Raw genomic sequence first — 12,283 nt, 5'->3', positions numbered from 1 at the left:
GTGCCTCGCGGCAGGACCTAATTGTGTCCCACTCCCCCGGAGAAGGGCACAATTGCTCCATACGCGACCTAGCTATAAAAAAGTGCCGGTTAGATGAAAAAATACAGTAAAATACAGTTTTCTTAAAGGGAAACAACCCTCCAGACCAGCACTACCTCAGGATTTTTTTTTTTTTTTTACAGAACAGACTCCACAGGCTCTCGAAGCAATATGCCTTGCTTGATTTAGGGGGCAAGGCTTACTGCTGAGGCTCCTCTAAAAAAATGTGGGGAGGTGGAGGAAGTGGGGGGAGGGACCCCGCTCGAGACCCGCCCGGTTTGACACCCCCGAGGTCGGACGGACCCCCAAACAGGGCCCGCCCAAGCTCTGTCCGGCCAAAAACAGGGACTAGAAACCCCCTAAACAAATTCCAACAGCCCTACCAAGGGAGATGGGTACAGATCACTTAACACCTGCTGGAGACTGAAAGAAGACTGATGTAAATAGAGAAGGGAGTATATTATATACTGTCCCACAGTTTTGTTTTCAGTCTCCACCTGCTGGTCATGATTGGATATATACCCATTCGTAAAGATTAACCTCTACTGGTCTGGAGAGTGCTAAAGAAGCACCATTTCCAAATGGATGCATATTTTTTGCAGATATGAGAAAATATGGCCGAGGGGTAGACCAGGACAAGTTAAGCCAAGCTGTGCTGGGTTTAATTTAAGTGCAGGATTCATGGACGAGAAGTACAGGGCCTTGTTTTGCTCACTTTTAAGATGCCAGCATGACTGAGCAGCAGGTTGGAGGTCTTCAAGTCTCGGTGTAATATCCAGTTGTCATGAAGATGCTTGACACCACGCAGTAGTTGAATCATCAAAGTTTTCACCTCTCCTGCAAATAAAAATAAAAAAAGCTGTGGGAAAAATCTCTCCCTCTCTACAAAATGGAACCTGCTTGATAACGGACAACATTGGGTTGGGTTTTCTTTTTTAAATGTAGATCAACACATTTTTTTATTATGTAGAACAGCCGTCATGTGGCTCTACAGTTTGCTTCTCTGGCTTATACCTGGTAAGAAAGGCTGCTTCATCGTTTCCATCAAGCTCTTCAGATCATGCTCTACATAATTCATTACAATGTAGATTTTGTCCATGTTGCTGCCAACCACTATTTCCTGAAAAGTATATCAAAATAAAATCTTGTGAAAAGGGTGGGTGGGGGAGGGAGATATTTTATATATTTAAGTTGACAATTGAAAGAATTTCAAGTGATGTGTATGATTTAATTGATGTAATATTGTGTACTTGAAGAAAGATGAAAAATGAATAAAGAATTTGAAAAAAAAAAAAAAAAAATCAAAATAAAATCCATAATCAAGAGAAAAGAAAAAAATAAGGAATAAAAGGGACAAAAAAAGCCAAGATCTGTTATCCAGCAAAGGTCATGTCATATTTAGAGACAGGACAAGCATGCATCTACAAAAGGTATTATAGCTCACAAGGAATTCAGTTTCTTAAAGAACACTGCTAGAATAACCTATTTTAAAAATGCACACACATAAAAAAAGCCAGTACAGTAATAAGAGTGAAAAAAACATTTTCTAAACTAAAAGCAAAGCCTGAATTCCTGCTTCTTGTTTTCTATCCCCATTCCCATTGGCTGGGGTTGCAGTGTTGCTCACCCGGACAGTGACTATATTTGGGTGCTGAGCTTTTAGGATAGTGTTGATTTCTCGAAGGGATGTTATTGGGAATCCTTCCTTCTCTTTTTCCATTTTAAGCCGTTTCAGAGCCACTATTTCTTCTAAAACAAACAAAAAGAAGAGCAAAAAAATAAATATTCTAAATCTAGAACAGTAAATGCGTAAGTCCATTATACACTGTAGATTATTTTCCTTGTGCATGACAATTTACGAGATAAGTCTGCATGAGAAAGGTAAGGAGAAATGAGGTCTTATCTGTTAATTTTCTTTCCTTATATCCACCAACGAGAAGATGGAGACAGAGAAAACTGTGTTGTCATCTCTGCCCTGTAAGAGCACCATGCAGCTTGAGCTGTTTCAATAACAAAACAATGATACTTCCAACCTGATTTCCAGTTCCCCTCCGTAACAAGGTTGCCATTGTTATACTAGGAATACTAGGACTGAAGGATAACCAACTTTCCAAAATGAAACTCATACTTCTATATTTAGAACAGAAAACAGGAATGAAAGCAGGAGCTCATCAAGCGGACAGCATAGGCCTTGGAACAAGGAGGGAACCAGGATTGTTCGGTGAGACCTAATTTCTTCTTCCTAAGCATCCTCCTCAGACCAGTCCAGAACCTACAAAATGCAACAAAGCAATCTTTGATTTGGAGGGATTCTGTACCTCTGCCCAAAGAACCTGTAAGTGTAGCTTCTGGTCTCACAGCCACATTCAGGTTATAGTGATCTGTGAATGTATGCAAGGAGGACCATGTTTTCACCATGGAAAACTGAAAGGGAGCTACCTCATGAAGTTCCAAACACAACATATCTGAATAAGTCTGCCAACCAAGGTTCTCTAGGCCAATCTGAAGCCCCCAGAACCAACCTGCAAGGGTAAACAGCAATCTTTTGCAATAAATGAATTATCATCAGCCAGGGAGGAATTATGCACAGGATACTCAACTCTGGGCCACCATATCCAGATTCTCAGAACTGTGATCTTTTCACAACTATAAAACAGATTTGATGTTAGCCTTTGTCATAACCAGGTTCAACAGGAGAGCACCCATCCAACTCTTATGAGACTGAAGGACTTTCTGTACAATTCCCAATCCCTTGGAAAAATATCTGTTGAGGTATGCACCTGAATGTTCTGTATTTCTGCAAAGTGAGCTATCAAAGAGCGACAAGATATGATTCTGACCTTTTGGTGGAATTCAGTATGTCATATTTACAAAATGGAGAGGGTGCTTGCTATGCAACAAGGAAATTATCATAAGTTTAAAAAGATTTGGGGGCCATTGATTACTTATTGGTACACCTTGGTATTAGATAAGGTATAGGGGGGGTGGGATTGGGAAAGATAATAATTGTCAATTGTTCTAGTATTAATAAATGGGTGGGTGGGAGGGGTTTCTTTTATATTTATATATTTAGGGATTATAAGTAAGATTGTCAAGTGATTTGTTTAAAAATTTTTCTGATTGAATATTATACACTTGTAAGACTTGAAAATGAATAAAGATTTAAAAAAAAAAAAAAAAAGACTGGCGCCAGTTTTCACAATCAGCAGATTATTCTTCTGCGCTGGATGGGCAAGTGAAGCCACTGTTTCTTGCTTACTACACCCCTGGGAGATGGCACACATAGCTCTGGAATTAAGCAGACGACTGGCTAAGTAGAGAGCTCTGTAGAAGGCAAATGTTTGCAACTATGGTTGCAGCTCTCAACACCAGTGTTCTCCCCAGGGCCTTTCAGCCGGGCGCTCCGCCCAGCTAATTTAGATGAGCGCCCAGCTGTAATCTCGATGGCAATCCTGCTGCTGCTGCCTTCTGCTCAACATAAAAAAAAAAAAAAAACCTTCTCACCGGTTTGGAGATTTACCGGGCTGACTCGGCACAGCTTGAATCGCAGGAGCCTGACTTTTTTTTTTTTTTAGTTTTTAACGCCAGCAAGCGACTTGAACCCATGCTCCGGGGCTCTAACATGTGAATGCCGCTTCTCTCCGAAACCGGAAGTCACGTCCTGAGGGGGGAAGAGAAGGGAAGTCGGCATGCACACGCCCCGGAGCATGGGTTCGCTATAGGAGACAGGTCAGCTTACAACTTGCTTCGGGACTTTGCCACAACTCCCTGCGTCTGCCGGGTCCACCCCCTCCAACGTAACTTACTTCTTCCAGAGCAGAGCCAGCAGATGAGTCATCACGGGCCCTTCCAGCATGCGGCTGCTGAGTCCGCTCTAGAGCAAGTACATCAGAGTGGGGTGGATTGGCAGCAGGCAGCTACAATCATCGCGGGACCTTGCTGCATGAAGGGAGAGAAAGGAGCAGGACTGCTGGAATGGAAGAGTGGTGGAGGGAAAGAAAGGGGGCAGGGTGGTATGGAAGGGTGGTGCTGATGGAATTGATCTACAGAGAAAGGGGAGAGACATAAGGGGGAAGGATATTGGAGGGAAAGAAAGGGGGAAGATGCTGATTGAAGAGGGGTGGATGGAGGGAGAAAGGGCAGACATTGGATGGTAGTGGGGAGCCTATGCTGGATGGAAGTGCAGATGGGAGAGATAAGGGAGCAAATGCCAGAAGGAAATGGGACGAGAAAGAGGGGAGCAGATGCTGGATGATAAGTGGACAGAGAGAGGAGAAGGTACTAGATGGAAGGGTTGGAGAAAGAGGGTACATGATGGAAGGAGAGGATAAATAAAAGGAGGACACATGATGGGGAGAAAAGGATTGAGTTAGGGAAACACTGGAGGGGTGAGGGAAAGAGGTGGCAAGCTTTAGGTAGACAGTAAAAAAGGACATTGATGAGAGGGTAGTAAGAACATAATCTAGACAGATGCAGAAAATAAATTGAAAAGGGAAATGAGGGAAAAAAGGGAAAGGGATTGCAGAGGAGAGGTGTGGGAGAGGGAAGGCGAGGAGAGAGATGCCAGACCAATGGGGGTGAAAGGAGAGATGGAAGGGGGAGGCATACAGTTTCTGGAAGGGGCATAGAAGGAGAGAAGATGCCATATAGGTGAAGAGAGACGGCAGACAGTGGATGGAAGGAAGAGAGTTACAAGAAGATGAGGAAAGCAGAAACCACAGAAGACAAAGGTAGAAAAAAATTTCTATTTATTTATTGCTTTAGGAGACATGTGTCACTGTTTCTGTGAAGCATTGTATGCAGAGTCCAACTTCTTGCTGGTTCAATTTAACCTTTGTCTATGTATTTTTATTTTATCCCCCCTTTTACAAAACTGTGAAGCGTTTTTTAGCACCAGCCATGGTGGTAGCAGCTCTGATGCTCAGAATTTTATGAGCATCAGAGCTGTTACCTCTGTAGCTAAAATCCACACTACAGTTTTGTAAAAGAGGGAGGGGTTAGTTTGTGATTACATATTCCATACTAGGCGAAGGTGTGTTCTGTGTGTTCGAAAGACATAGTTTTCTGTTAGGATTGACGGTGTAGGATTGATCTGTGCTGGTCTGGCTTGTTTAGTTTTACAATGGGTGTATTGATGTACTGTTCACTGCAATATGTAAGATGCTGCCTTTTCCTAGGTACTCATGTGTGACATGTGGCTTGTTACTAAAAATCATGTTTTTCGTAAAGATGGGGGGGGGGGGGTGCCAAAAAATGATGGGCCCCGGGTGTTACATATGCTAGGTACACCACTGCATTATGTAAAGATACCAGAAAGCTGGCGAAGCAAAAACTTTAAGTAAATTGTTATTCTTCTAAGTTTTGAGTATTTAACCCTCCCACAATCTCATGGGCACTCGTTTCAAGTTTATTGAGATTTTGATTTAAACGCAATATCAAATATTTTCAATGTGTATAACAAAAATAAATTTTGGGAAATAAATAAAACCATTTGAACAATAAACATACAAACATATCCATAGATGATTAAAAATACATAAGGAGTACAAGGATAAACTACATTTGTTTAAAAATGCGTCCTCCGTGCCTGCTCATAATTTTGTGGAATATGTAACTTGTCGCTCATGCATATTTTTTTTTGCACACACCTCATCAATCCTTAGAGGGAACATTGGTCCTGCCTACTTTCTGTTTCCGTGAAGGCAGGAACGGCAATGAGGAAGGCCCGAAGCAAGCGAGAGCAGCGAGTTGTAAGCTTCCCTCCGTTGCTGACTTATGGAAGTTAGGTCAGCGATAGAAGGAAGCTTACAACTTGCCTTAGTCCAGCCCTGCACAACATGCGGCCCAAAACGGATCTCACTGCCGATATGGCTCTCACTCCGCTCTCCTTTGAAGATCAGCTCAGGAGGCAAGATTTAGCCCGAGATCAGATGAACATTAAAGGGCATCTGAGCAGATTGAGGAGAACATGTCCTGTTTTTCCATGCCTAAAAATACTACCTTGTCTAATGTAATCTCTGACCAGATCCTTAAGAGCGATGCAACTATGTATGCTGGACAGTCTCCTCCAGTAAACAGAGCTTTAAAGCCTGCAGCCATACAGAACCAGATGGTCAAAGGGCTCCAAAGTGTAGTATTGCCAAGGGATCTGTCTCACAAGTTTCTGCTGCTGGCAGATGTAAACACAGCACAAGAAATAAAGACTTGTGGCATTCTGTGTGGAAAGCTGATGCATAATGAATTTACTATTACCCATGTAATAGTGCCAAAGCAGTCTGCTGGACCAGACTACAGTACAGTGATATGGAGAATGTGGAAGAATTATTCAGTGTTCAAGATCAATATGATCTCCTCACAGAAAAAAGACGGAGAGAAAGAGAGAAGCCTGGACCAAAGGGGAAAGACAGGAGGCAGATACTGGAGAGGGGGGAGAGAAGGGAAGGAGATAGAGATGTCAGATCAAGGGGTGGAGTGGGAAGGAAGGAAGGAAGGAAGGAAAGGAGAAGAGAGAGATGCCAGAGCATAGGGGAAGGGTGGAGACAATAAATGGAGAGGGGTTGAAGCTGAAATAAATCATGTACAAAGGAGAGAAAGGGCACAGGATATAGAGTTTATTGAAGGGACATAGAAAGAGGGAAGATACCATATGGAACAGAGATAGGGCAGACACTGGATGGAAAAGGCAGAAAGGGTGGACAGTGGATGCAAGGGGCAGAGATAGGATGGACAGTAGATGGAAGGGGTAGAGAGAGAGAGGGCAGAGGCAGGGTGGAAGAGGCAAAGAGAGAGGACAGATATTGCATGGAAGGGAGCGAGGACAAATGCTAAATAGAAAGAAGAGAGTGAAGAGAAGATGACTAAAGCAGAAACGACAAAAGGTAGAAAAAAAATATTTTTGTTGCTTTACGTAGAATCAAGTAGTATTGTAACTGTATTGATTAAAATTTATCAATAGGAAATGGAAATAAGGCAATTTTGGGGGGGGGGAATAAACCCCTTTCCTCAGGTCAGGACAGGATACCATAACAGATGTATACTGTACTGTCTTGAAGAAAGATTTGGCCTCTGAAAGCTAATTGAAAAATGGATTAGTCCAATAAAATGGTATTTTCATATTTCTCATTATTTTATTTCTATTTGTTAATTTGTAAAGTGGTGACTTATGTAGAAGTTTTTTTCAAATTTACATCTACTGTCTTTATATTTTGCACAGTATTAGGGGACATGTGTCACTGTTTCTATGCTGTTGCATTGTATGCAGAGTCTGGTTTCTTTGTTCAGTTTAACTTTTGTCTACATATTTCTATTTTTAGTTTGTGATTATTCCATATTGGGCGAGGGTGTATCTGTGTTCTGTGTGTATGAAAAGGACATGGTTTTCTGTTAGCATCGACTACGGGATCAATTGACTGTGTAGGATCTGGTTTGTTTAGTTTTACAATGCGTGTGTTGGTGCTATCGTGCTCACTGCAGTGTTTAAGATGCTGCCTTTTCCTAGATGCACCCTTATTGTGTGACTCATGGATTATTACTAAAAAATATATTTTTTTATATAGAGGAGGGTTTGTTAAAAAAATGATTAGCACTGGCTGTCATATATACTAGGTACACCACTGGATTTAATGACCCTATTCTAACTTTACTGTTGACATAGGTGTTGTCCCCCCAACACACAGACACACCCATTATAAAGAATTAAATTAAAGTTGTATTATCATCAAGCAGCTTTCAAATGACATTATAAGCAAATAAAAATAAAATATTTTTTATACATTGCTAATTATTACCTGCATCTTTACCTATACTGTTTTGCCCTAGCTCTTACTTTGCAGTATAGCAAAATAAAAAAGAAGCAGATAAAGATCAATCACACAGGTGCCCTTCAAGGCTCAGTAACACCTCTGCATAAATTATGTGGAAGAGGTCTGGAAGTGGGGATAGCATCTATTTCATATCCTCAGTGAGACCTCAGGAAGGAACCTAGTGATCAAAACATTATTAGAGGTGTTGTACAGCCATTTCTTGTATGACTGGATGAGCTATATTTATCTTTTTTTTTTTTTAGTTGTTTAAATTCATGCAGAAATAAATGGTTAGATTGAACCTAATGACTTCATTAACGCATTTCCCTTTTTTAAACCTCTATACTATTTGAAAGAGAGTGAATATCTAATTATTCACTTCTAGAATTGGATACTTCTTAAATTTAGTAAAGTGTCAAACCTTAAAAAAGGAAGTCATATCGAGCATTGGAAAATAATAATAATTAACTAATAAAAATAGTATACATTTAATTTTCCCCACTACCAAATTTCCCCACCCCGCCCACCCGGCTACTTTTTCATGCCACCCAGCTGGAAAAAATTTCTGGGGAGAACACTGCAACACCTGTGGGTATATACAGGAAAGCCCAAAGCCTGAGGCTGCCAACTGGACAAGATGAACCTGCCTATTAGATTTTACTATCATTTGCTGAAGGAGGAACACATTCTACCACTTTGTGATGAAACTTGTTCCCAAATAATCCAGGACTGTGAGGGAACTAGTTTGCTCCTGATGATATTAAATCACCCCACTGCAATAGTGAAGCAGCTGTACAAGACATGCCACTCTTACTGCGAACTGTGTGCTTGCTCTGATGAGTCAGGAATCAAAATAGAAAATGTCAGAGAAAGGCTGTGAACACCACTATCACTTTTGAAAATGTCCCTGGGGCTGCTGTGAGATCAAAGGCCATTACTGGGAAAAATACTGGTTGTCATACTGCTTCAATGCTTTGGATCCTAGCTGCCAATACTTTATATTATTTCTCGCATATCAAGAGTTACCAGTGGAATGCACTGTATAACAGCACTGCAGGATTATGAAAAAGGGGCTCAACATTTTATCAACTGTACATTAGCTCTGAAATGCAGAGGAGGGATACTCCAAGGTGAGGAGATAAAAAAATACTCCAAGATTAAATGTCCAGAGTACTAACTCTTAGTGTAAATCATTCAGACAAAGTGAAGAGCCAATATAGATTTACAATGACAAAAATCACAAAGGCAGTGCAGCGAAGAGACATAGCTAAACACGAGTCTGGAACAGACCACTCAGGAGGAAAAAGCCTCAGAAAAGGCCTTCCCACCGCCACAACAATGGCTTAAGGTGTTCAGGCGGGGAACCTCATAGGCATGAAAAACCTCCTGCGGGTCTTTCAAGACTCTGTGCAAAAAAGGTGATCAAAGTGATGCGAGTAGAATATAACTCAAACTTGTCTTTGTAAAGCTCGGTCAGAGCACTCCCTTTGTGATTTTGTCATTTTAAATCTAAAAAGAGTACTAACTCTTACCAGCTCCAGGTGAACCAGCTTGATTTCGAAGCAGCACTTGGATGCAAACTCTAGTTTAATCTCTGTACTAGAGAATGACATGGGGACAAATATTTCCCCGTCCCCACAGGAACTCAATTCCCCTTTCCCATCCCCGCGAATTCTGTTGCTGTCCCTGGCCCATTCCTGGAAGCTCTGCCTTAACCACACAGGCCTCAAACACTTATGATTTTAAAGTGTTTGAGGCTTCAGCAGATGAGGACGGAGCTTAGGCATTGGTGGAATGAGGCATTATGACATCACAATCTGAGCTCTAGAATGTTGCTACTTATGATTTTAAAGTGTTTGCGGCTTGTGCAGATGAGGACAGAGCTTGCAGGAATGGGGCAGGGACAGGAAAAGAACTCGCGGGGACGGGATGGGAAAATAAGTTCCTGCAGGGATGGTGAAATATTTGTCCCCGTGTCATTTTCTACTCTGTACTCTATTTCCACTCACCAGTCTTTTTATCTCTTGCTCGGTAAACTACACCATAAGTTCCCTCTTCAATCCTGTTCAAACAATGGAATTCCTCCACACTGCGACAGCCCTAGGAAAACAGGTACCCATGATTAACAGCAATATACATATCCTGAGCTGGCAAAACAAACTGCTTGATGCTAATTTTTTAATTATGTTTCAATTCATTTGTGGAGAGGAGAGCCCAATTAGAGCATGGCAGCAGAAAAATATAGTTATTGAAACACTCTTTGCTCTATAGCACAAATAATCAGCACCGACAATCAGAATATAACTAATGCAGTCCCAGTTACTAAATACAGTCATGAAAATAATGAAAGGGAGAAACTATTAAATCTTGTATCATGCATTACTGTAAGATGAGATTTATACAGGAAGATTCCATGTGCTGTCACAGTAACCCTTGTACACTTCTCCCTCCTTATTCGCTGTGATAGGGGATTAACAGAACCGCAAATACAGAAAAACCATGAATAACATTTTCATATGTTATTTGCTGTTTTCTATTAAAAACCATTATGAATATAGTGAAGCCACGAACAACATGGTGGGAGACCTGGCCTGTTCTGAAGGAGAGGCAAAACACGGTGAAGAAAGTGCCGGGAATCAGCGATTTTCTCTGTAAACGCTTGGAATCAGCGATTTCTCTATGCAAGCTGATGTAATTTGGGGGGAGGAACCAGCAAGCTAAAAACCGTGAATAATCAAAACCGCGAATGCTGAAACCGTGAATGCGGAGGGAGAAGTGTACAATGAGATATGTTTTCCAAGAACAAACCTGAAGTGCAGGCAGGTATCTTGGTAATTCCTGTTTCGACTCAATGGGGGAAATAGCTGGAGAATCAGGTGCATAGTCTCCTTCGGTCACTGCAATGGAATGTGGGGACACCTCACCAACTTCATCTTCATCTTCCTCCCCATCTTCACTCTCTCCTGAGTCATGGTCAAAACGTGACTCTGTAACTGTGAGGTCAGAATAAACATGTGGCCAAAACCCAATCCCAACTTGGAGAACCCCTGAACTCCTGGAAAGCTTTCCTCAGTGTGCCAGAAAAAAAAAAAAAAGTTCATAATGATAAAAGCTTTATCTTAAAAGCTAAGGAAAAATTAGCGCTTAACTGCAAGTTCTATTTCCTTGAATACTTCCAGACCAGTTCAGACACATGAGTTTATGCTCTCCTACCAGCAGATGGGATTGCTAATAGGAGAAACATTGGATTGATGATATCATCCTATATAGAGATTCTGTGCAATCTTCAGATTGCCAGTTTTTCTGATATGACTGCTTTCAGGAAAATGTTGCGAGGAATTACCCAAGACCAGACTTGGGTTGCTTCTTGGCAGAGCCTGCAAGTCCCCGTACCACCATTGTTTGTTCACATTGTACAAGGCTACTTGGTTGTCTGTACGAATGAGTACTATTTGATTGAGGAGACGATCCTGGAATGTGCATAGAGCACTGTGGATTGCTCGAAGATCAAGGAGATTAATTTGGAGAGTTTTCTCGTGAGGAATTCAGCTGCCTTGAGTCTGTAGGCCATTGAAATGAGCTCTTCAACCGATCATGGAAGCAGCCATTGTTAATATTTTTTGATGTGGTAGAGTTTGGAAGATAAGGCCTCTGGAAAGATTGCTTGGTGATAACTATCATTGAAGGGGCTGATACAGTTCTGAGATCACTTGAAATCGTCGGGATAGTGCTCCGGTGGCTTGAGACCATTGGGTTGAGAGTGTCTACTGAGGATCCTTGAGATTAAGATGGGCAAATGGAGTTACATGAACTGTAGATGTCATGTGGCCTAGGAGACGCATTATTTAGCATGCCGTGATGCGTTAAAGAGAGACCTTCTGGCAGATATGAATCAGAGTGTGGAGTCTCTGTTGTGGCAGAAAGGCACAAGCTTGAGTTGTGCCCAGAAGTGTTCCAATGAACTCTAGAATTTGAGTGAGTTGGAAGTGAGATTTCTGGTAGTTGACTGCAAATCCAAGAAGTTCTAGTAGATGTATTGTTGAATTCATAGCTTGGTGAGCTTGTTGAGCTGTTGGGGCCTTGATCAACCAGTTGTCCAGGTACAGGAACATGTGAAAACTGTGTGAGCAGAGGATTGTAGTCACTACTACTAAACATTTCGTGAATACTTTGGGTGCTGATGCTTGTCTGAATGGGAGTACTTTGTACTGGAAATGAGTATTTCCCGAGTGCCAGTAGGATGGGAATACGTGTGTAGGCTTCTTTGAGATCTAGAGAGCAAAGCCAGTTCTTATCTAACAGAAGTAGTAGGGTCCCCAGACAGACTATTCAAAATTTCTCCTTCTCAAATATTTTTCCAGTCTTTTCTGGTATGAGACAATATTTGGAGTATAACCCTTGTCCTTTCTCCTGTAGAGGAACTTTCTCTATAGCACTAAGCT

At 41.6% G+C, this 12,283-nt stretch overlaps 1 protein-coding gene across 12 annotated transcripts in view; it reads right to left on the bottom strand.

The window, feature by feature from the left end:
* LOC117349186 (cyclin-dependent kinase 11B) overlaps positions 1 to 12,283 on the bottom strand; it is an 86,209-nt gene that overhangs the window by 15,184 nt on the left and 58,742 nt on the right. For 10 of the 12 annotated variants that reach the window (XM_033922332.1, XM_033922337.1, XM_033922331.1 and 7 more), the window contains 5 exons: positions 10,650 to 10,834; positions 9,851 to 9,941; positions 1,667 to 1,788; positions 1,054 to 1,159; positions 755 to 876 (listed from right to left, as the gene is read on the bottom strand). In XM_033922332.1, the coding sequence (XP_033778223.1) occupies positions 755 to 876; positions 1,054 to 1,159; positions 1,667 to 1,788; positions 9,851 to 9,941; positions 10,650 to 10,834 (626 nt within the window). The remainder of the gene's footprint in view (positions 1 to 754; positions 877 to 1,053; positions 1,160 to 1,666; positions 1,789 to 9,850; positions 9,942 to 10,649; positions 10,835 to 12,283) is intronic. The other 2 variants (XM_033922335.1, XM_033922336.1) reach the window with 2 other exon arrangements.

Source organism: Geotrypetes seraphini, chromosome 15, assembly GCF_902459505.1.
Source record: "Geotrypetes seraphini chromosome 15, aGeoSer1.1, whole genome shotgun sequence".
NCBI classification, from domain to species: Eukaryota; Metazoa; Chordata; class Amphibia; order Gymnophiona; family Dermophiidae; genus Geotrypetes; species Geotrypetes seraphini.
Note: the sequence above shows the minus strand (reverse complement) of the source record. Positions and strands in the feature narration are given on the sequence as shown.